The sequence below is a fragment of the Danio rerio genome, chromosome 2 (genome assembly GCF_049306965.1).
Source record: "Danio rerio strain Tuebingen ecotype United States chromosome 2, GRCz12tu, whole genome shotgun sequence".
NCBI classification, from domain to species: Eukaryota; Metazoa; Chordata; class Actinopteri; order Cypriniformes; family Danionidae; genus Danio; species Danio rerio.
The window spans coordinates 40,960,109-40,984,858 of NC_133177.1; the positions used below are offsets into that span (position 1 = coordinate 40,960,109).

At 35.8% G+C, this 24,750-nt stretch overlaps 5 protein-coding genes and 2 long non-coding RNA genes across 7 annotated transcripts in view; 2 read left to right on the forward strand and 5 right to left on the reverse strand.

The window, feature by feature from the left end:
• The window catches only part of tep1 (telomerase-associated protein 1), a 50,506-nt gene extending 39,480 nt beyond the window's left edge, over positions 1-11,026 (forward strand). The window contains exons 48-56 of the mRNA XM_009298675.5: positions 621-756; positions 873-1,003; positions 1,101-1,222; positions 3,986-4,123; positions 4,221-4,320; positions 7,034-7,427; positions 10,060-10,142; positions 10,243-10,347; positions 10,440-11,026. Of these exons, the coding sequence (XP_009296950.2) occupies positions 621-756; positions 873-1,003; positions 1,101-1,222; positions 3,986-4,123; positions 4,221-4,320; positions 7,034-7,427; positions 10,060-10,142; positions 10,243-10,347; positions 10,440-10,559 (1,329 nt within the window). The 3' untranslated portion in view covers positions 10,560-11,026. The remainder of the gene's footprint in view (positions 1-620; positions 757-872; positions 1,004-1,100; positions 1,223-3,985; positions 4,124-4,220; positions 4,321-7,033; positions 7,428-10,059; positions 10,143-10,242; positions 10,348-10,439) is intronic.
• The window catches only part of mbl2 (mannose binding lectin 2), a 199,369-nt gene that overhangs the window by 49,265 nt on the left and 125,354 nt on the right, over positions 1-24,750 (reverse strand). The window lies entirely within an intron of this gene.
• On the reverse strand, positions 10,894-13,021 carry LOC103910098 (complement C1q-like protein 3). The gene is made up of 3 exons (XM_009298697.4): positions 12,832-13,021; positions 11,387-11,524; positions 10,894-11,299 (listed from the first exon to the last, which is right to left on the reverse strand). The coding sequence occupies exons 1-3, from the start codon at positions 12,998-13,000 to the stop codon at positions 11,013-11,015; spliced, it is 594 nt and encodes a 197-aa protein (XP_009296972.1). The 5' UTR covers positions 13,001-13,021; the 3' UTR covers positions 10,894-11,012.
• On the reverse strand, positions 13,374-16,773 carry LOC141378593 (uncharacterized). Its single transcript, XR_012393462.1, has 5 exons — positions 16,303-16,773; positions 16,037-16,129; positions 15,775-15,959; positions 15,496-15,639; positions 13,374-15,415 (listed from the first exon to the last, which is right to left on the reverse strand). It is a non-coding gene; the product is annotated as an uncharacterized lncRNA (long non-coding RNA).
• Positions 17,546-20,425, reverse strand: cbln10 (cerebellin 10). The gene is made up of 5 exons (NM_001040333.2): positions 20,223-20,425; positions 19,949-20,011; positions 19,723-19,806; positions 18,301-18,420; positions 17,546-18,219 (listed from the first exon to the last, which is right to left on the reverse strand). The coding sequence occupies exons 1-5, from the start codon at positions 20,389-20,391 to the stop codon at positions 17,936-17,938; spliced, it is 720 nt and encodes a 239-aa protein (NP_001035423.2). The 5' UTR covers positions 20,392-20,425; the 3' UTR covers positions 17,546-17,935.
• LOC141378594 (uncharacterized) lies at positions 20,566-22,706 on the forward strand. The gene is made up of 3 exons (XR_012393463.1): positions 20,566-21,695; positions 21,855-21,972; positions 22,118-22,706. It is a non-coding gene; the product is annotated as an uncharacterized lncRNA (long non-coding RNA).
• Positions 22,617-24,338, reverse strand: cbln14 (cerebellin 14). Its single transcript, NM_001361240.1, has 4 exons — positions 24,092-24,338; positions 23,598-23,708; positions 23,309-23,446; positions 22,617-23,232 (listed from the first exon to the last, which is right to left on the reverse strand). Exons 1-4 carry the CDS (start codon positions 24,255-24,257, stop codon positions 22,949-22,951), a joined length of 699 nt encoding a protein of 232 aa, NP_001348169.1. The 5' UTR covers positions 24,258-24,338; the 3' UTR covers positions 22,617-22,948.

The window sequence follows — 24,750 nt, forward strand, 5'->3', positions numbered from 1 at the left end:
GTATGAATATCAGTATGGATTTCTGACACTGCTGATGTCTTTCCTGTAGCAAAAAATGTCTAATGTGCAATGTGTCATAATGCACCAAAGAAATCCTTCATGGCCAGTAGCACACATCTGAAGGCTTCAATATATTTAGCCAACAATGATATTATATGACATAAAAAAGCTTTTTTTTTTGGCCAATACTGATATTTTTTTTGCCTAGATTTAGGCTCCATCCAAACAGAAGAATGTTACTGTGTTCAAAATTGTATGGCATTTTATCCATATGGAACCAGTATTTGAGGAGAATGAAATAGTTTGTTTTTTTGGTTCTGTCCAGTCATTAAAAGATCAGTGAAGTTAATCTTAAAAAAAAAAAAACAAGTTTAATAATCATTTAATGTAAAATATGTGTTTTGCTAATAAAAAGCATGTTAGTTTTCAAAATGGCTATCGATTTTTATACTGTACATATGTAGTGATGGCTTTTATCACTTTTAGAATGTAAAATGTTGTATTTTCAATTTATTTTGAATATCAGCTGTTTGTTCTATGAAAGTAATGCTCAATCTATCTTTATCAGACAAGTCTTATTTATTTGTGCTCCCTGATTTACTCTAAAATTGTTTTCGCAGGTACATCATCATAATACTCTGCATGGTCATGATGCTGAGATCCAAGCTTTAGTTTGCAAAGGGACTGAAATCCCAGAGTTCCTCACCGTGTCTGTGGATCGATCCCTCAGATCGTGGAGTGTCACCTCCGAAATGGGTAAAACACAATGATACAACACTAAACTAAACCGTCAAAATACTTTAATGAACTAGTCTATCAAAATATAGCATTTGATTGGTAGTAATGACTTTCTGATATTCAATCATCCTCAGAAACTCCTCACTGGCAGAAGGGTGGTGTCAGAGCTTTGTGTTTCCTGGGTACTGATGACCTCATGGTGTGTGGTTATGAGACTGGCAGACTGGAAATATGGCATAAGAACTCAATGGTTTTCTGGAAGAAGGTTGGAAATTGACTTATTTGTCAAATTGTGTGAATTGTTCTTCACCCTCTTTTTCTTGGAAATGTGTGACTGACGGCTCTGTGTGTGTTTCATTAAGGTCAGTGATGCCAGCATATCTTCATTTGCTGTCATGCCGAATGATGAGTTGGCTGTGGGTTGCAGCGACCACTCTGTTTGTGTATGGAAATTGGAGCGGGATGCTAAGAATTGCATTGTGGGGTACTGACTTTCAACCCTCTTCATTGTCATATTTTACTTCATGTTTTTTCCTCCAGTAGAAATATGCAATTTTAAACAAAGGACATGTTATTCATGTTATTTTTATGTTGTAATCAAAATTAATAGAGGTAAAAGCATTGACAAAACACTGATTATAACATTGTACATTTTTGTTTGGCCTTTTGCTTATTTCATAATTATATTTACTGTGATCTTGGATTAGATAACTTAAAGCAAAATGTTATAATCAGAAAATGTATAATAATGCTAATTATTGCATTTATTAAAATGGTATTATCTTTAATTAATATAAATAAATGTAATTTTTATTCAATCTCAAAATAATATATTTTTTTAGTAATTATAATCTTTTTAATCATTGATAAAAGGGAGATATTTTAGGTACCATACTGGTCTTATTCTGCGATGTGGAAGTGCACTCGTTTTTGGGTTTGTTTTAGAACGTCCGATTCAGCTGCCTATGGAAGAAATGACTAGGAATAATAAACGACAGAATACGGTCAAACTACTTGCTCTACACCAGGGTTTTTCAAAGTCTAAGACAGTGGGCCTCCCTTATGACACAACTTATCTATTGGCGCCCCCCTCCTCCCAAACACGCACGCACACACACACACACACACACACACACACACACACACACACACACACACACATATATATATATATATATATATATATATATATATATATATATATATACACAGTATATATAAGACACAGACAGATGTCAGACTGTTAACTCACTTTTATCATCATTTGCATGAAAGTGCAATTATTTACAGAGTAATAAGTATTTTAATATACCGTTTTTAAAACTAGGATGATTGTTCAATATGAATAGAACAGATCCAAGAACTGTCCATCCCAGTCAAAACAGTTGAAGTTTAGCGGGTCTCATGCTGTCTTTAGCCAAAATATATTGACAAACCATACATAAAGGTTGTGGTTCATCAGCTGGTCCTGTCCACGTAAATCCTAAACTCAAATACTGACCATCATATTCATATCGTCATCTTTTGGGTTTAAGCCCTGAACTTGAAGGCTTTGAATCGGGGGGGTCTCAGAAACCGATCCATTGTATTAGCAGGCATATACCTGTATTGGCGGGCTTGCCAAACAGAAACGAATTCACAGCTATGGCCTTCTGGGTAAAAAAGGTTTTCTTATTTTTGACGTATTATTTTTTAAGCTTTGTTTAATTAAAACGTTTAAATATAATAAAAAATACATATAATAATTAACCTTAATAATTATATTTTTATTATATAATATTTTTTCCCACGCCTCCCCTGACATGCTCTGGCGCCCCCCAGGGGAGGCGCGCCTCACACTTTGAAAACCTCTGCTCTACACAGTGTGTTTATGAATAATGACCTAAAATGTTTCATAATGTACTAAGAAAATATCAGTTTTCTACATGAAGCAGAGTAGCAAGCTGTTTTTACATCTAAAAATCAATGTAAGTGAAGGAGACCGAAAGTCTAAAACCAAAAAGATTCTAATGGATTTGCCCGCTTGGACGAGATGAATAAGGTCAGTGTTGGATTGATACAAAAAGTTAAATTGTTTTCTGGTATCTACATAATAAGTAAAACCTTTAAAAAGTTAAAACTTTTTTTCCAGAAATGGTTTTATATGCCAATTATTTCCCTAGAAAATACCCCTAGAATCAGAAGCTCAGCCATATTTTGAATGATCATTTATATAGTTTAGCTGGCAGTGGCAGAGTTTCACATTATTGAGGCAAACTGTATGTTTTTCCATGTACTGAACACTTAATATACACCTATGCCTAGGTGTATGCAGACTGTGATTATATGCCACCTTTAAAATACATATATTTATTTAAAAAACAAAAAACAATCATTTTAATTTAGAAAATTATGTTTTATATAGTTGTGTAAATTGCTTCCTTGTCCTCAAATGTAAGTCGCTTTGGATAAAAGCGTCTGCTAAGTGAAGTTTATTCATAAACTAATTTCGAGAGGATCACGTGATTATGATTGAACACGGCTGGTTCTGCATTAGCATGCACGATCCACCAATCAGGCCATTCCTAACCCACTATAAAGAGCCAGGGTTTTTCACTACAGTAATCTTCGATTTGAAGAATCCCCCTTCCACCCCTACCTTTTCACCTTTCCCTCCATAGGGCAGCACAGTGGCCCAGTGACTAGCACTGTCGCCTCACAGCAAGAACGTCACTGGTTCTAGTCCTTCAACAGGTCGGTGGTCGTTTCTGTGTGTAGTTTGCATGTTCTACCCGTGCTTGCGTGGGTTTTCCCCGGGTCCTCCGGTTTCCTCCCACATTCCAAAAACATGCACAACAAGTAAATTGATAAATCTAAATTTGCAATTCAGGTAATCTTATAACGCAGCATATCTTGTAATAGCATTCAATTTTTAGTCATCAGCTCTTATCAAGGGGGAGTTGTCGAGATCTACCTGAGCTCAAGGCTCCCCTCTCTTCCTCCAAACGGGAGGGAGCCCAGGGCTCAAGAACCTTCGAGCTCAGGGCTCTCTCCCGGGACAGCATGCCAAACTTGCTTATAATCAATCATCAGCTAAGTGTGAACTCTTGAAATGACTAAATGTAAATGTAATTGTGTAAAACAAGTGCATAATTGAAAAAATAATAGCTATTTTTTGATATCTGACATTTATTGTGGGAACTAAAACTGACACTTGCTGATAGCAGTATATAAATAATTTATGTCCATTTCTGTTTTTTTCATCCAGGCTTGATAAAGTGTCTTCATACAAATTGGACTCTCCCGCAAGCTTTTTGCTCTACTGTTCGGGTTTGTTTGGAGCATGTATGAGTGGACAAATCCTTGATGTGGTCTCCACTGCCTCACAAACCAAGCAGTATTTTAGGTAAATAAACTCCACTTTTTATATATACATGTTTAGTGTTTTGTACAGTAATCTACAGTATTTTAGAGTACTTTTGTTTTGTTTTGTTTTGTTTTAGCTGGACAGATAAGGTGCGTCCTATGGGTCTAATGGTGAATGACAGCAAGAGCTTTTGGCTGTTGGGGCAGAAACAGAGTCAGCTGTACATTGGTCTCGTTGTAAGTTTATCATCCATATGTATCATGTGATCTTAAAGGCATTGTTCACACAAGCTTTGCTATTAACTTACTCTCAGACAAACCAACCTTTTTTTAATCAGTAGAACATTAAAGAAGATTTTTAGCTGAAATTGTTAGAGATGCAACAAGGGCTGAAATCGGCTAATTAATTGCATGTGTAAATTTCTAGGTGAGTATCCAGCAGGTCCATATTATAAAAGGCAGTGCAGGCAATAACGTCAGAGAGAAACTAACCGCTACATCATAACATGTCATGCTGGTGGAAGTTTTTCTGAATGTGTAAAAAGGACACTATGATGATTATCTTACATCCTCTTACACATAGCTTCATTCAAGCAGATCCCATACATTCTTTCAAGCTCTTTTTAAAATGTTTGCTGTGTGAGTAAACAATTCAGCTTTACATATCAACTAAAAATCCTTTCTCATGGTGAAGGAAATGTTTAAGTGGTCAGCAAGTGCTTTACCAGAACTAGATTTAAAAAATATCAGAAAATATCAGAAAATACGTGTCTATATAATAATAGTATTAAACTATACATTACAATATTCATCAAAACATTATAGAGTAGCACTGTATCGTTATACTTTGGCTCCAAAATACTGGCGGTGGCACTGTAGTTCATAAACAATACATGTCGTATTGACATTAACGGTCTGTCTACATTACAAAATGTTGCATGTGGAAAAGTCACTAAAATGCTCACACGTTTGTGCAACAATAAATCCTTTTTTTTTTAAATAGTGTGAAGCCCTTTAAGGTTGCAAAATTGTTTCGAATTCACAACTTTTATGGTAGCTTATTGCATGTTTTCTGACATTTCAGTTTGAACGCTCATCTGAGTCAGTTCATTTCTGTTCCTGTCTGTACGATTTATTAGCTACAACAACCGTGACAATCTCTTAAAAAGAGCGACTCAAAGTAAAAACTCGTATACCTGATTAGCCTAAAAAAAGAGATGAAAAACCCAAAAGAGCTACAGGAAACATTGAAACTATTTTTGACCTCTCCATATAGCCTAATTTTGTTTGAAAACACTTTTTTTGTAAAGAATTTTGTTTGGTATAATTTGTATCTTTATTTTATTGTATTTTCTGCTGGTCAGTTATTTACAAAATAGTTTAAATGAAAGGATGTGCAAATCCTTTATTTTTCTTGTCGGCTTAGTCCCTTTATTAATCCGGGGTCACCACAGCGGTTTGAACCGCCAACTTATCCAGCAAGTTTTTACGCAGCGGATGCCCTTCCAGCCGCAACCCATCTCTGGGAAACATACACACATACACACTCATACACTACGGACAATTTAGCCTACTCAATTCACCTGAACTGCATGTCTTTGGACTGTGGGGGACACCGGAGCACCCGGAGGAAACCCACGCGAAGGCAGGGAGAACATGCAAACTCCACACAGAAACACCAACTGAGCCGAGGTTCGAACCAGCGACCCAGCGACCTTCTTGCTGTGAGGCAACAGCACTACCTACTGCGCCAATGCCTCACCTTCGGCAGGTCAAACTTACCAAAATATTTTAATCGGAGAAGATAATCAGTGCATCTATAGAAATCACGGTCCATGATAATTTATATAATACAAGTCAAAGGCTACAAATAATGAGAGTTAAAAAACATATAATATAATGCAAATTTAATGTAATACATGTGGTTTATTTGCGTCTTCTCTGAAGTGCTTGTTCACTAATGTGACCCAAGAACTATTTCTGCAGTTCAGTTACTGGTGGAGTAACTGAAGCACTAAATGAGAGGGCAAGTCTGGCATCGTAGATCATTAATTTTACACCAATATATTGGCTCATGTGGAGTTAGATTGACATGTGGGTATCTCTGTAGCTGCAAACAGTTTCAAAGGATGCAGTCTGACTTGGTGAACCAGTTAATTTGGTTGTCAAAAATGCACTAGTTTAAAGAAATGATTCATTCACAAGCCAGAAAGTCTATAACTTCCTTTGCTTATGATTTCTCAATGGTAGTGCAATAAATAATTTTTACCCTGTCAAAAACAACTCAGTTAACAGTTCAGAGTGCATGTCTATGACAATCTGCTGCTTACACTGCCCCTCTCTGAAGCTATATCACAAATGGCTGGTACTGATCCATTATTGGGGTATCAAAACAGCACACCACACACACAGTGCTTAGCCAAGCCCATGATTGATATGATGGCATATCTGAAGTAGTTTTATCATTATACTAAAAATATCAAAAAAACAAACAAGTTTTTGCCCACTCTTTCTGGGACATAAGTAATTTCGCTTTTGTCTCTTCCAAAGCTTCAGGGCACCTACTGTATGAGCCTCTACATCCAAATACAAAGCAGGCCGCATGCGGGATCACTTTGTTGTTCAAATGTACAAAAATGAAAGGCACATCTTTAACTTGCTGTCAAAAATGGGTGGAAAGATGTCAGAGCTCATATTTTGCTTGGAAGGTACATTTGAAAGAACTACCTAGCTTTGTCACAACCTGCATGAAATTCAGTCAGGTCAAAAGATTGCACATAAGCCACGGCTTCATGTTTTCGTTTTCAAATTTTCTGAGCTGGTAGATAAAACAAACACATCTAAATTTTTAAATATTCATCTAATGACATTTTTTTTAAGTGTAATTTTGCATATTTGTGTTAGCGTTTCCTTTAACAATCGTAATGATCTCAAACTGCCTGTTTTTCAGCTTTCAATGGGTCCAAGCAGCTCTTATAGCCTGAATGTTTGTGAAGATGCGGTGGGTAGAAAACTGGAAGACTTAGAAGTAGATGAACAGGAGGAGGAGCAACAAGAGGAGGAAAAGCAACAGGAGGAGGAGGAGGAAGAGGAGGATGACCAACAGGTAGGACAAAAGCAGCAGGAGGATGAGGAGCAACAGCAGGAAGAGGAGGAAGAGCAACAGGAAGAGAAAAAGCAGGAGGAGGAAGAGAAACAACAGGAGGAGGAAGAGCAACAAGAAGAGAAACAGCAGAAGGAGAAATTGAGTGAGGATGAGATTAAGCAGCGGAGGGAGAATCGAATTGAAAAACAGAGGGCAGCGCAGATCAGCTTCTGGATCACAGCTGCAGCAGTGCAGAATGGTACACCAGCTCTTACACTCATATACTGCATTAAAAATCTTACTTTCAGCATTCCTTCAGGCCTGCAATATATGAAAAGAGTAGAGCCACATGAACCTGGATAACTTGCGTAAAATATTATGGGAAACTTTTATTTATATATTTTTACCTCAGCTTGAGTGAAAGATTTACACCCTGTTTACACTAATACGTTTTACTTATTACGTTTTTAAATGCATAAGTTTTGCTACGGTTATGCCTTCCATCCACACTACCCTAGAGTTTTCCAGACCTAAAAACGAAGGGTTTTGGAAATGCTGAAGAGGCTGATTAAGGACACAAAGTTCAGACTTGCGTTCAGGCTTTCCTTGTAAATTTAAACTTTCCAAGTTTGATATGTAAAACAAACTCTCGAGGACACTTCAGGTAAATTTTCAAAGGGAACAGTTTAGGCTACTTTATACCCTCATTCACATCATGCTGCAGACTTTCTATTTTAACAATGAAATGAAAACATGATATAAAGAACTGCCTATTTTTATTTTAATAATAACAACTTAACAGACACCAAAAAAGTTAAGGCATCTTGTAGCTACATATTTATATGAGCGTCATCTTCACTGTATGCAAATTTATAACAAAACAGAGCCTATAACATTACTGCCTTCTTTCATTTTCATTGAAAAATACGAAACATACCCTGTCTATATTTGTGGAATATTAGTTTTAATAATCAATAATGGCCATTATAAAAAAGTACAATGTACAATAAGTTTATACATTATAGGAAATAAAGGCAAGCAATCAGTCAAATGTGCAGAATCAGTGTAAGTGATTACGTTAATTAGTAATTAATAAATTAATATATGAACTTATCTTTGCGCTCAGCCAAAACACGTTAACTGAGATCAAGTAAGAGATTCAAAAGACCAAAAAGTTTAAGTAGAGACCAAATGAATTAAACATCACATTTAAGAGCTATAGTGAGATGAGATCCAGCGGTATATCCTTAATGAACTGTTCATCATGTGCTGCTCTCACCTGGGAAGATGTGCTTAAAGCACCCACTAACTGCCTGGGCATACGCTGCAGTGCATGACAAAGTGTGTGTGTGGTCACGTGATGTGCGTTTTCAGTGATATAGTGTGGATAGATATAGATATATAGTATAGATCTTTTCAGAAACTCTAGGTGAAACGCCAGTGTTGGGACGTGGATCATTTTCATTCTAAATCGCAGTTTTTAAACTAAAACGTATTAGTGTTAACGGGGCCTCAGTGACTTTCTTTGGATTCTTTACTTGTTTCTAGGCCATTGAAGTAATCAGGGTTTTTTAATGAATCTTTGAATGAACAATTCAATGACACATTTTAACAGCCACTTGTTGCGATAACTGAATTTTTGCTAGAAACCTTATTTAAAGCTTAATTTAGTTTTAAAAGGTGAGTCATTCTAATTTGGTCACTACTTGGGATGCACCAATATGGAAACTCTTTATATTGGGAAGTCGATAACTTATATAATAGGCCAAGCTTCTTTAGCGGATTTAAAGTACTTGTTTAGTATGTTTACAGTACAGCAGGATAAATATTTTCTTTAAATAATGGTTTACTAAACAAACTACAAGGATTAAAATCTTTCATCAAAGTTACTATTTAGCAACAGATATTCTTGCTTTAGGACAATTTTGATCAAATTATTGATAGACTTGTCTTGATCTGTCTTGAAATATGTTTGTTAATTATGCTCCAACTGGCAGAGTTATGGCAGATTATGCTTTTAGATGCAAAAGATGTCAGCAAAATTATTTAGTCAGAATGATGGTGCTCTCATTCTTATGCATTCCATCTGTTTTATGCACATGCATGTACTGGCACTTGTTCATGAAGCCTGGAAAGTTAAACATAGACTCACTTGGTGCCAAAATAAGGAAATCCCATGTGTTTTGGTGTATTAAATTTGTGTAAAGCATATCTTGGACATTGTGACTTTTCTTCAGCTTTAAGATGATACGACCTGTTCTTGTATTATAACTGAGACATTTGAGGCAGTTCAGAAACTGTACCTGCAGTTTAAACAAATAGGAGTTGACTTTTTCAATTATTTGTAAGCAGTGCGTTATGCACAAAAGGAAGTTTAAAATATAGTCATATAACCCATTCAATGCTATCAGATGTTAAGACTAAACATCAACCTATCCACTTGTTAAGCTGTCATGTATAAAATACTGTTTCCAGGTACTTCCAGTTCTTAGCTACTCATTTGAATTGAGAAAATATTTGTTTATGACCACTCTTTAGTCATATCATACATTAAAGTCTATTTTATATAAAATCATGGTGTGCACAACAGTCTCTGGACTTGCTGCATCACAGACACCAATATTTTAACAACTTATAAAAAATTAATCACTTCCTGGCATGTATATGTATAATGCAATCGTGATTTTCAAAGCATTACAGCACTTTGTAAACGTTTATTATTACCATATGATGAGCCTGCCCATACAGTTTGGTATGGCGCTTGGACCCTGAAGCCACTTTGCGTGATGTCACACTTAACAAGCGGATAGACCTCTAGTGGTCATCGTGTGAATCCTTTACAAAGTGAGATTTGGTAGTTTTTGAATTATCTATATCTTTTTTTCCTTCAGACTTCTTTGTGTGCGGGGATTTTAAAGGAAACATATGGTTCAATCAATCTCCAAATATGACTACCTGGACTCAGAGAAGGCCGGCAAGTTTTCATTCGCTTTCCTCGTAGATATAATAATCATAATAACAATAATCAAATGTCATGTAAGTTGCTGACTTTGTGGTTGTTGATTGGTCCCTAGGCGCACACAGATAAAGTGAGTGTACTGCGGCTAACAGAGACCCTCATCATCTCAGCATCTCATGACAGAACCGTCAAACTGTGGGACAGACGTTCTAAGAAACAGGTATTTTTGATCTTGCTGTTACTCAAAGCGCATATACGAGTCTATATTCCATTTCCTCACTGTTTGTTTCCCACCTTCTCTATGTTTTACAGGTTGGCATGTTTGTGTGTGGAGCTCCTGTCAGGGTGCTGGAGGTTAATCCACACGACCCCAGGGAGTTTGTTTGTGGCGATACACAGGGTCAGCTGTACTTTCTGTCCTGGAAAGGCTGATTTTCTCAAAGTCCGTACTCACTCACAGTCTGTTTTATTAGTTGTAATTTAAAGAGGCATTCTCATTTTTATTAAAAGGATCAGTTCACATTCAGGGTGAAAATTCTGTCATTAAATCATCCTCTACTAGTTCCAAACCTGTATGAGTTTCTTTCTTTTGTTGAACACTGAAAAAATAAATAGCTGAACAGTTGAGGATCACCATTGTCTTGCAGAAGGAGAAATGCCTATGGAAGTCAATGGTAACCAATCATCATGGAAGTGAACTAGTCTTTTAAATTGACATTAATATAACGTTCTGCACTAAAGACACTATTGCCTTAAACTAAGCCAAGATATGAAGAATATTTGCGTTGATTTTATTATATGAATATAATAACAGTTCATCTTTTTTGAGAATTACACATGCTTTATGTATTAGAGATTTTGTGGTGAATAAAAACCTCTGCAAGATCACATGGCAAAAAGCAGATGTCCACTGAACGTGCTGTGATGGTGTTCTCCATTGTCAAAAATCCATTGTCCAGGATAGAGATTGACTTTCATTTTATCCCCTTCATCTAGCAGCAGAGAGACTCCATTTGAAGAGCTGATGAAACCATCTGCTTGATGTCCATGTGTAGAAACAATATGCTGGTCATTTTTAAACAGGCCAGCGGTAACGGCTCTCTCGTGATTTCCAATAGCCTTTGAGAAAACCGTGAACACATAGACTCCCTTTACAGGTGCTGTAAAAATTCCTGTATCCAACAAAGGGTAAAATGATTAATGATAATTAAATGCAAGTTTCATAAAAAAATTACAGAGGAATATAAGTTTTAATTTACCTGTGTTTGGATCATAGTTACTTCCAAAATTGAGGAAGACGTGTTTGTAAATGAGTGTGTGTAACCCGTTATGAAAAGGTCCGACGCTTTGTGGTCCAAAAGTAGTCAACAGAGAGGCTGAGAAAGCAACTTTAGGAACTTAAAAACAAAAAAAAGATTAGAGTCAGTGAGAGGTTTTCAAAAGTTTCTCAAAGAAGTCTCTTTACATTCATTTTACATTACTTCAATTCTAGGCAAGACCAGTTTATTCAAATAGCACATTTAATACACATTAGTAATTCAAAGTGCTTTACACAAACAAGAATAAGAAACAAGTAGCAAAAACAAATTCAAGAGTTCACACTTAGCTGATGATTAGTAATAAGCTAGTTTGGCATGCTGTCCCGGGAGAGAGCCACGAACTCATGAGAGCCTCGAGCCTGGGGCTCCCTCCCGTTGCAGGGCGAGAGGTGAGTTTGAGCTCGGGTAGATCTCGAGAATAAAATCTATTCTCAATGTAACTGGGAGCCAGTTTAAAGACCTGAGGACAGGTATGATGTGTTCTGATTTTCTGGTTCATGTTAAAATCCTGGCTGCAGCGTTTTGGGTGAGCTGTATGTCTAACTGTCTATTTTGGTAAGGCCTGTGAGGAGTCCATTACAGTAATCCACCCTGCTGCTGATAAAAGCATAAACCAATTTCTCCAAGTCCTTAGTGGAAACAAAGCATCTAATTCTTGCAATGTGTTTGAGTTAATAACATGCTGGTTTAGTTACTGCTTTCACATGAATACTGAAACTCGGATCTGATTCCAGAGTCACATCAAGATTCTTGACCTTAATTTTTGTTGTTTGACAAACAACATAGCATACGCTGCAGTGCATGACAAAGTGTGTGTGTGCGGTCATGTGATGTGTGTTTTCAGCACTAAAGAGCAGCTAAATGCAGCTAAAGAGATAGATAGCTTAAAGAGATCACTGTTCACTCACTGTTTACTCATCCTCAACTGGTTCCAAATCTTTTTTTTATTAGACAAAACAAAAGATAGTTTTAGGAACACTGAAAACCTGAATCCATTGACTAGGAAAAACAAATGCTATGGACATCAATGGTTACAGGTTTTTAGCTTTCTTCAAAATATCATTTTTTGTATTCAACGGAAGGAAGGAAGGAAGGAAGGAAGGAAGGAAGGAAAGAAAGAAAAAGAAAGAAAGAAAGGTTTGGATCAAGTAAAGCGTGAGTAAATGATCACTGAATTTTCAGTTTTGTGTGAACTATCAATTTAACATTTGTAACCTAGTGGATATCAGTGATTTCATAGTATGCAGCTAATTGAACTCTATAGTATTAAAGTTATAATGTTTCAGTAATGAAGTGTGGCGTTTAAATAAATATATAAGCAAAATCTGTGTAGTTTGTATAATATACAGATTGTGTCATGTAAAGGATGTTGTATCGTAACATACCTTCCTTCTCTGTTTTTAGTCGCTCCATTTCTGTCTCCATTGATTTGATCCTTTTTTCCAAATCCACTATCTTGTTTATTTCTTCAAGGATGTTTATGTTTGGAGTGAGTACATTTTCTGCCGGAATAGCCCACACATTGAGTAGTACAACTGTTATAAGAATCAACATTTTTATGCTGTTAGATACTGCAGTAAAGCTGTGTGCTGAATTCTCTTTTATAGTCTTAAAGGCAGAACAACACCTTGCGTAATTGTTTACATTGACTGGTAGACTTTAGACTATAAAAAGTACATTTTGAAGCAATATTTATTTTAAAGATTTAATCCAAAATAAGAAATAACCGTGTCATTTCCCTCTGTATTGTTTTTCTTATTATTGTTTGTCTATGATAAAGCTAAAGTTGTATTTAGATCAGCGACTCTAGAGCACAATCTACATAGAGCCTTGTTACATAAAAAAAGCTTTTTCCTAAAACAAATGAAAAGTATTTATACAGAAGTTTGCTTGATTTGCAAAAGCTTTATAGAAGAACATACAGTATACAGGTGTCTCATGGATCATTTTATTTAAATTATTTTAAGTTAATTTATCAGACAGCGTTGAGAATAATACAAATTATAAGCAAAGCATTTCTTAATACCGGTGGAGACCATAACAGAAAGGGGATTATGTTTTTTGATTTCAGTCTCTTGATATAAAAAGATGCTGGAGAGTAAACCTTGTACATTTTTTTTGTTTACATGGGCAGATATTAACTGAAGGTGTTCATTGTGAGAAAAACAAATATCAGGATAGAGATCACCTTTAAAGTATATATTTATCACAATACATGGGATACAAATAGGGATGTATTTTCAACATCTAAAAACTGCACTACAGTACTGAGCGAGCTAAACGTGAGAAAAGTCAAATGTATGTGGAGAAAAATCTGCTTAAATCTGAAATGAAAAATGTCAAAAGTCTTAACTAGCTAAATACAGGCATAATGTTTCAGGTAGAGAACAAACAAACCAAATGACATGTAGCATGCAACTTTTGGACATTATGTTTTCTAGATTCACAGAGCATTAGTAAACCATACAGTATATAGTCAAATTATGTTTAATTGGTCAAAACAGAATAAAGCACAGATCTTGAGATAACACTCATATGAGTGACAATACTGTTTTACTAAAGATTTAGGATCTGATTGCATCATGGTGGGAAAAAACTGGGAGTTTTACCTCAAAGGTTTACTTTCAGTCAGTAAATCTAATGTTGGTAAACCAAACCGGTCCTACTGAATGAGCTTTGAACACAGTTTTGACCAATAAAGATGAGTATTTTTTATTCACATGGAGAAAAGCAGATGTCCATTTAATGTGCTTCCAGCTCATTTGCTTACTCTTTAGGATTACAATTTCTTTATATTTTAAAATGAAGAAATATGCTATTTGAACAACTTAACTCATCAGCGTGGGAATAATTGTTTTAACTTTAGTAAAATTCCAGTCGCCACAAAACTGCTTGTCCCCACAGTAAACACATGTCGGCTTACAGAAGGAAAGTGCTTTGCTTGGAGCTCAAAAGCAATTTTTCTGCACCCCAGGCTGATTGTGAATATACTTCCCCAGGTCTACATATCTGGGAATTATTTTTGCTCCTGTATGTGTCATTTGTATTTATATGCACAATGTGTTGTGTGTATGTGTTGGATTTTTCTTCCATTCAAAATACAATAATCTTCTCGTTTAATTAAATATAATATATGATGTAGGTGACATAATAAGAAAACGGCAGTTTGACAAATGAATGTTATTGTTATTAGTCACTTGTATTACCATGTAACACAAATCTTTTATTCTGAGATAAAAAAGCGCTCATAACTTAAGGGCAAAATAACAAGCAAAATAATCTTGTTTTTTCTTTTGACATAAGATTATTTTGCTTGTTTTAAGGAAAAACTCACTTAATTTTGGCATATTATTTCTTAAAACAAGACAACACGTTTTGCTTGTCTAGAAAATTCTTCCTGATTTAAGAATGTTTAGATATTTAGACTGGAAACAAGTCAAACAATCTAAGTAAGAAAAGCATTTTTTGCAGTGTAGTTATTCCGCAACCCTCTGCCCTTCGTCAGTGTAAATTAATATTAGCTTCTTCCAACATCTACATTATCAGGATGATGAAGATGAAACCAGAGTGGTTATTTCTGCAAGACAATGATCCAAAACGCAAAATGTTTTCTGAGAAAGAAAATCAATCTGTAGAATGGCCCAGTTAACACAGTGTATGTAAGTTAATACATACAACTTTAGATAGTAAAAAGAAGGTGTCCACTAAAGGTGTTACGTCTAAGCCCATCTGTGTAGATACGACGGTTCTCCGCAAGTTTTAGGCTTATCTGGTCTCCTTCTTCCAGAAGAAGACTGACGGAGTTGCTCGACGTGTCCTCTGTGTCTCCGTTACTTGCAGGGGAGTTGTCGGTCACTGCAATCACAAGTTTACCATTCCCTAGCAGTTTCACCCCGGCTGCTACAGCATCATTAGTAAAAAGCACAAGGTTGAGGAAATAAACTCCTTTTGCTGGTGCAGTAAATATTTCTGTTGAGAACAGCAGAAACTTGACAAGTGACCATAAGATTGTAAAAGCATTGTATTATTTTTTAGTATTTTTATGATACCTGTGTTGCTGTTATATGCATTGCAGTGTTGCTAAATACATTTTCATACACGAGGGGTGTCTTTTGCAAAAGGGCCAATATATTTCACACCATGAAAAGTTGCCAGTGAGGCTGAAAAGGCTACTTTCACCCTTTCAACCCTTCCTTTAAATAAATAAATAAATGAATTAATTCATTAGAAAAGAGACACACAAGAAGAAAATTATCAAGCAAAAAGAACAACATCAAGATTCTAAACAAACTGAAGCAGGTTTTAATAAAACTATAATTCTGTAGTACCTTCATTCTTCCTTTGTAGTTCCTTAACTTGATCTTCAAGAACCTGTATCCTTTGTTGCAAGGTGGTGAACTGAAAACATGTATTACTGAGGTCAATAGACTGGCGTGCCTGTATGGCCCCCACACACAGAAATGTAGATATGAGGATTTCCAGCTTCATGACTTCTGCTTTCCGTGAAATTATGCTATAATTTTACAAAAAATACAGTTTTTTTTACAGTCAGAGAGTCTTTGAACTACAAATATATTATTATTAACTTACAGTAAATAGGCTGTTGGGTGCAAAGTGTCCTGTCTGGCCTTGTTCATCATTTTAAGAGTTTTGTAGAGGTTACCATTTTGTGAATTTGCAGTGCTTGTGACAAATGTATAACAAAGTTAGTCCCCATTAATGCATTTAATCACGCATTTCTGAAATACGCATGCATGCTTGGTTTTGTGGGGACTTTCCATAACACTGGGCATCACGGTGGCGCAGTGGTTAGCACGATCGCCTTACAGCTTGAAGATCGCTGGTTTGAGACTCACCTGGGTCAGTTGGCATTTCTGTGTGGAGTTTGAATGTTCTCTGTTTGCGTGGGTTTCCTCTATGGGTGCTCCGGTTTCCCCTACAGTCCAAAGACATGCGCTTTAGATGAATTGGGTAGGCTAAATTGTCTGTAGTGTATGTGTGTGAATGAGAGTGTTTGGGTTTTTCCCAGTGATGGGTTGCAGCTGAAACGGCATCCACTGCATAAAACATATGCTGGATAAGTTGGCGGTTCATTTCGCTGTGGCAACCCCTGATTAATAAAGGAACTAAGCAGAAAAGAAAATGAATGAATGTCCATAACAATGATTTTTATGCTGAACTAACTGTTCATTCTATTATCGAACCTCAGTGCTGTACACACCCCATACAGAAATTATTTTATATAAAAATACCTTATATATTAGGTCAGGGGTGTCCAAACTCGGTCCTGGAGGGCTGATGTCCTGCAGATTTTAGCTTCAACTTGCCTTAACAAACCTGCAAAGATGTTTCTAGAAGAGCTTGATTAGCTAGCCCAGGTGTGTGTGTGTGTGTGTGTATATATATATATATATATATATATATATATATATATATATATATATATATATATATATATATATATATATATATATATATATATATACCAATGACCTCCATTTTAGATAAGTTCATCAATGTGGCTCTCTCTATCTTTCAGGTTCTTTGCACATTTAATACAAACATGGGCAGTGAAGACCACAAATTAATGAGGCATTTTTGTTAGTGCTGTTAAGTTAATAAAAAACCTTTGCACAGTAAATTACAAATCTGTGCCTTGGAAATCAATCTAGTTTATAACATTTGCTTTAAGTGTCACATAGCAGCATTTTCTCCCTTTAGGCGCTTAGTTTCTTTCTCCTCAGATTTCATCCTTGTTTCCATGATCTTAATCTTTCCTAATTCTTCAATTTCATTTATTCTTGGTAACTTACAAATCATCTGCCATTGTAACCCATCTATTGGGCATTATGACTGTTACAAAAATCTACATTTTACAGATATCAACTGAAGATCACCTTTTTCCCCAAAAGACCTTGTCTCTTCACATTAGTGAGTGTCTACTCTCAAATTAATGTACATTGTTTTACAATACAAAACATACAAAATAGGGATGTACATTGAAACATTTAACAATGGCATTACAGCATTGAGCTAAAGGAGAGAAAAGTCAAATGTATGTGGAAATTATGCCTAAATTAAAAATAAAAAATTGTTTCAGGTAGAGAACAAACAATCCAAATGACATGTAACATGCGTCTTTTGGACTGAATTTTATTTTCTAGCTTCACCGAGCATTAGTAAACCATAGACAAATTCAATTTATTTAGTTAAAGTAGATGTTCTCCATTCACACAAGTACAAACACAACAGATCAAAAGCAGATCTTAAGATAACACTCATGCGAGTGACATTACAAACTGTTGTACAAAAGCTTTAGGATTTAGGATCTGATTGCATCATGGTGAAAACAAAAATTGAGGGTTAAAAAGTTAAGGTTTAGCTAGTAAATCCAGTCTCGTGTCTAAACTGCATAAAACAGACCAGTGCTGCTGATTGAGCATTAAACATTATTGAATACACATAAAGGTGCTGGTGAGTATTTTCTATTCACATGGGGAAAAGCAGATGTCCACTAAATGTGCTGTGATGGTGTTCATTGTCAAAAATCCAGTGTCCAGAATACAGATTCACATTAACTTTATCTCCCTTCTCCAACAACAAAGAAACTCCATTTGAAGAACCAACAAAACCACCGCTTTGCCGTGCGTATGTTGAAATTTCATGCTGTCCATTTTTAAACAGGCCTGCAACGACTGCTTTATCTGGACTTCCATAGGCCTTGGAGAAGAGCCAGAACGCATAAACCCCCTTTATGGGTGCTGTAAAGATTCCTGAACCAGACAGAAAATGTACTCAAATCATTCATTTTTTTAGTAGGTTACATTCACAGCATATGAAGTCATTTATTGTACCTGTGTTTGAATCATAGGCATCTCCGCTATTGAGGAAGATGTGTTTGTAAATCAAGCCATGCAAACTGCTGTGTGGTCCAACAACGGACGCCAGAGAAACAGAGAAAGCCACTTTTGGAACTAAAACATAAACCATGAATTAAATGATAAAAAAGGTAACGATAAAACAGTTACAATCAGATACTTCTCACACAATGATGTATTTGTGTGCACAAAAAACTGGAGCTGACGCATTTGGGTTTGTTTCCCACAAAAGTATCCAAAATCGGCCCCTAAACTCCTATTCACTATTCCCTAAATTAGTCCACTAAATTGAATGAAAACGAGGGAGTGAATTCAAGCACTGAGTGCCCTGCACCAGAAGGGATGAACCATTCGTGGATTAAATTTTTTACTTCTTGGTCAGTTCCTGTGATCATTATTTAACACTTAGCTGACTGTCTATAAGTAATGTAAAACGTTAATCTAACTAGTTTAAAGGTGCTGTATGTAAGTTTTTGACTCTTAAAGCATAAAAATACCATAATATGTTTGCAGATATTTAAGAAACATGCTAAGTGAACATTCTTGTTTATCTGAAAAACAAAGCTTAAGTCAGTTATTCTGCTTTGAAAAGTCTGTCTATGCTTTGGTTTTTTTAACCTGCTTTTAACCCGCCCACTGCAACTTTAGCCAATTATATTTCAGCACCCTGGGTTGCTTTAGTCAGAAAGGCTCTCAGAGCATGCGCCTGTGACCGATGTGCGACCTCCGGTGGACAGTATTTAGACTCCAAAATGAGACGCAGTGTCTGAGTTTCACATGAGGTTATTAATTAGCAAATAATATAAACATTACGAACGTAAACATTAGGTGAGCAGGTTACATTGTAACACGTTACATGACAAGGTTTGCAGTGATAAGCTGTTTGGCTGTTTGCACCAGACGAAACATGATACAAATGCAAATACAGCCATTCAGAAGCACAGAATATGCACTCACTCAATCTATTTATTACTTATTAAACCTCTTCTCAAACAATGCATTATCTAAGGGTTCAGGGGTAATTTTTTACACAATCATTGAGAGAAGACAGTCTGTGAATGTATCAATGTGACTACACATTTGTAGAGCATACTTTAGTGTAAAAACCATTTGCCCAGAGATTGAAAAAAGGTAATAAAGTTGTAAACAATGTTCAGTTTGCTGCACCAAAACAATAGATTTGCTTCATAAGACCTCATAAATTCCAGTTAAAAATCTGCTTTATGTTCTACTGTAGAAAAAAATCACCATATCTTATATGGCACGAGGCTGAGTAAATCACACGTGCAATTTACATTTTTGAGTTATCTTTTTAAGGGTCAATTGTAAATTATAAAAGACAATTAACCCCATTTATAAGTCTTTTGTGAAAATATATTACTAAAATAGATACAGTACCTTCGTTTTGTTTTATTAAACTATCCATTTTCATTGTTATGTCAGTTGTTGTTGAACGCAATGTGTTCAAGTCTTTTGCTTGCCCTAAAGCAATTCAAGAAATAAACAATGCATTAGTTAATCAGTAAAACCTTTCTGTTGTAAGCCTTACCTTTTTGATTGGCTCTTTTTAAATGTACGAAAATATATAAAAGTCAGTGGCTGTAATCCATTATGATAGTGATACCTTCACTTTTTTGAAGTAGTTGATCAATGTGGATCTGTTTGTCTTCCAGTTTCTTTACTTGTGCTAAAATTATAAACCAGTCAATCACTTGTCAGCACACACATGAACTGTGAAAATTTAAAAATGTACTTTCAAATAGTCCACAATGTTACAGATTATTATGCTGCAAATATTAAAAGAAAAAAATTGAAACCTGAATTTTATGATAGGACTTGTAATAAGCAACTTTTCATTCAAAAGATTTTTGCCTAAATGTGCCAAGGTGTCACATTACCTGCATTTTCGGTTTTTAGTCGCTCAATTTCCTTCTCCAGGGATTTCATCTTTGTTTCCATGGTTTTAATCTTTCCCAGTTCTTCAAGGATGTTTATATTTGGTGAAAATAAATCATCTGCCATTGTTGCCCAAACACTGAGCATAATGAATGTTATAAAAATCAACATTATGTTTTGTCTGTCTGGTAGTGGTGTATTAACTGAGTAACATTCTGTTAGTAACATTCTTAAAGACCTCACCTTGCGTAATTGTTTAAAAAGACAGATAAACTTTGGACTGCAAACACTGCATTTGAAAAAATAATTTGTTCTGGGCCACATGGGAATTAAAGATGACAAAAGTGATGTAAATCTATATTTTATTTTCCCAAATGAATAGGAAATGCCATATTGTTTTCCCAAATAAATGATAATAGAAAATTGCAACTTAAAGAGGTGGTTCACTAAATAAAGAAAATTATTTAATCGTTTACTCACTCACTTTTTTCTTGTTTCAAACACTTAAGTTACCTTCTTCTATTGAACACAAAATAAGATATTTTAATAAAATATTGGAATTCTGTAGCCATTGAGTTTGACTTTCATGATATTTGTTTTTCCAATGGTTTTCAGCATTTTTCTTGATTTCTTTTTGTGTTCAGTAGAAGAAAGAAACCCATGAAGGTTTGAGGGTGAGAAAATTTTACTTTTGGCGACCCTTTAACAGGTTACCTGGTTTTATTAAAGAGGTGCATTTTTCTTCTAATTTAATTTTATTCAATAGTGAAAGAAACCAATCTTTCCAGGTATAGCTTTATATTTGAATATACAAAGCCAATAACAAAATATATTCTAATCAACAAATAATTATAATATTTGACACTCACGTTTTTTTAAATAATAATTAAATATAAACAAAAATCAACAGACAGTAATGCATACATGGAAAAGTGCTACACTTAAATTGTTTTTGTTACTAATTGTCTCTTGCATTATTGACTTTTTTTGTCTTTTCAAGCTGATTTTCTTAGCATCACAGCTTCAGAAATATTTGATTTTGCTACTTTTAATTATCATATCTCTTCTTGCTGGCTCCTCTTGTCTCATCTTATTCTATCTCTGAGGCTCTTCTTGCTCTGCTCTCCAAACAATAGGGAATTATGGATTTAATCACCTGGTCTCTGTATGCAATTGACACCATCTTCTCGGAAAGAAGTCTAGTTTTGGGGGAACCCAACTGTCCTGTGGGAACGTTTGCTGGTGAATGCGTGATGGACGGGTGGGAAAAGTGGCGTATTGTGTGCCCTGGAGGATATTGAAGATATCTATTCTGAACTTTGATACCAGGGTTCTGCTAATGGGCTTATGCAAGGCTCTGGGGTATTGACGATTGATATAAGCGGTCAGTGCGGTTCAAAATCCCACTAAGCTGGCTGGCTGGATTGAAATGGTGGTGAGCAGGGTTGTTAGCACTTAGACTTTGGTTATGGGCCGCAAATTGAAAAACACCAGGAACAAACTAGCAGCTTTGCAATGAAAGACCAGTGACAGACATTAGATATCTGCAAAATTGGCAGATATTGACCCAAATTTGATAACCTTTTCTCTTTCTGTCTCCCTGAGACTCTAATGCCAGACGGCCTCGGCTGGAGACAAACAACTTCCCCTGGAGAACAACATAATGAGACACTCTGAATTTCTGCTAACTCTTCCAAGGACACCTGTTTAGACTCTACAGCAGAGGTCACCAAACTTATTTCTGGAGGTCCGGTGTCCTGCAGATTTTAGATCCAACCCTAATCAAGCACCTGAACAAGCTAATCATGGTCTTATTAAGTATAACACCCAGGCAGGTGTGTTGAGGAAAGTTGGAGCTAAACCCTGGAGGGCACCGGACCTCCAGGAACGAGATTAGTGACTTCTGCTTTACAGGCTTACAAACACACATGTACACAGCTAAAGATACACAAGGGGTGGCCAACCCTGTTCCTGGAGAGCCACCTTCCTGCAGATTTCAGTTGCAAACCATATCAAACACACCTGGCTGTAATGATCACGCGGTGTTCAGGTCCTAATTAATTGGTTCAGGTGTGTTTGATATGGGTAGCAACTGAAATCTGCAGGAAGGTGGCTCTCCAGGAATAGGGTTGGCCACCCCTGAGATAAACAATCACTGATAGACTGTATGAGAGAGGATTTTTTTTCCTCCCTCTTCCCTAATGTATCTTATTTTCTCTTTCTAAAAGCTACCTGTCATCTGACCTGTCTTCCCCTTGAAATGTGTGATGTTTGTGTTTGGTCAGGGGGGTCCAGTTTCACTACATGTAAAAGTGTATGTGTCAAATAAAGGCTTTTCATCATCACCATCATCATTTTAAAGGATAATTAACCCAAAAGTGAAAAATTACTGACTATATTCACTAGTGCTTTTTTATTTTGTTGAACACGAAAGAAGATATTTTTAAGAAAGCTGACGACCTGTAACCATTGACATCTATAGGAAAGATAAATACTTTAGATGTCAATGGTTACCATTTTCCAGTTCTTTAAAATCTTTTGAAGGTGAGCAAATGTGTATTTTCATTTGCTTTCATTGGCTGCAGCTCTGCACAGTTTTGCTCCAACCCTGATCCAACTCAAGACTACTATGGACTATTAAGCAGGTTTGAGTTGGAGATGGTTGGAGCTAAACTATTCAGAACTGCAGCCCTCCAGGAATTGACTTTGAGATCATTGCTTTACAACATTACATGGTAAATAGTAGGTGTCCACTGAAGGTGTTACGCCTAAACCCATCTGTGTAGATACGACGGTGCGCGATAAGTTTTACACTTATCTGGTCCCCTTCTTCCAAAAGAAGACTCACAGAGTTACTTGCAGTGTCCTCTTTGTCTTCTGTAGGAGGGTTATCTGTCACTCCAACCACATGATCATCATTTTTTAGCAGTTTCACACCAGCTGATAAGGCATCATGAGTGAAGAGCACAAGGTTAAAGAAATAAACGCCTTTCACTGGTGCAGAAAATATTCCTGTTGAGAACAGCAGAAACTTAAAAGCTGACCATTGCAAAAGCATTGAATTTGTTCCCACACTACATTCTGATACCTGTTGTGGTGTTATATGCATTTCCAATGTTGGTAAATATTTTTCCATATACAATCATGGTATCTTCTGCATAAGGGCCAATATATTTGATGTTATGTGAAGATAATAGTGAAGCTGAAAAGGCTACTTTCACCCTTTCTGCAAAAGAATGAAGAGATTTTTTTTAAATCAGAAAAGTGGGAGAAATGAGAAGAAAATGATAAGGTAGGTTAAAAGAACATATTTGCATTACACTTTCTTAACTGACCTCTTTAGCGTGGTCAGATAATAATAATTATTTTTACAACACCTTCATTCTTGCTTCTTAGCTCTTCAACATTGTCTTCAGCAGCATATACTTTTTGCTGTGAGGTCATAATGTCATGTTCATAAACTCCTGTGTCTTTTTGGCACCGACAATCTAAAAACACAATTACAATAATTTCCAGCTTTTTTAGTGCTCTCATTGAACTTATCCTAAAACCTCACAAAAACCAGCTTTTATTGAAAAGTTTAAAAGACTTACAAATATTTTCATATTCTCATTGCGATCAAAAATATATCTCCACAATGTACACAGTTTTAGTTTAGGTTAACTTGTTCTGGGGCATTAGCCTTTAAATTAAATTCGGCATATTACCAAATTTATTTTTAATAATCCTTTATGATCTAGTAATATTGAGAACACTACAAACAACAAAAAAAATGTTACATGGAAAATTACCTTAATGGTAGGCCGTGTTAATCTATGCCTTGGAAAGCAAGTAGTCAATAACATTTGCTGCAAGTATCACTTTAGCCTACCTGGATTTTTTGCCTTTAGTCGCTCGATTTCCTTCTCCATGGATTCCATCCTTGTTTCCATGATTTGAATCTTTCCCAACTGTTCAATTATGTTTATATTTGGTGATAATAAATCATCTGCCGCTGTAGCCCAAATATTGAGCATTATGACTGTTGTAATCAACATTATTGTTCTTTCTGGTAGTGGATAAAAGTTGTGTTGTAGTAAAGTAAAATTGCAGTGGAGTTAGTGGAGCTATTTATGTTTGTAACAGACCACAACTTGCACAGTTTATTAAAAGGACCAATAGACTTTGGACTGCAAACACTACTAAAAAGAGGCTCCTCCACAAGGTCAAAAATGCATGTACTGTAGACTGTATTACTTGTGGGGACATTTGGCCATTTTAAATTAGCTTCAGAACAGTATGTTGACATAATGTTGACTTATTTTTCATCTTTTATGAACTGGTGTCTATAATGTTAGAAGTCTTTTGGCAAGTTTACAATGTAAAATGACCATCGGACATGCAATTTCAGTGCTGAAAACATTAAGTTTGGAAAGCCAAGCTGTCCTGGCTCATTGTAATAAAAAGACTTGATTAAATGAATCAAAGTGAAACTGGTCGGGCACGATGGATGACTTTGTCATTAACAAAAAAGCTGTTTAAAATAGGCTA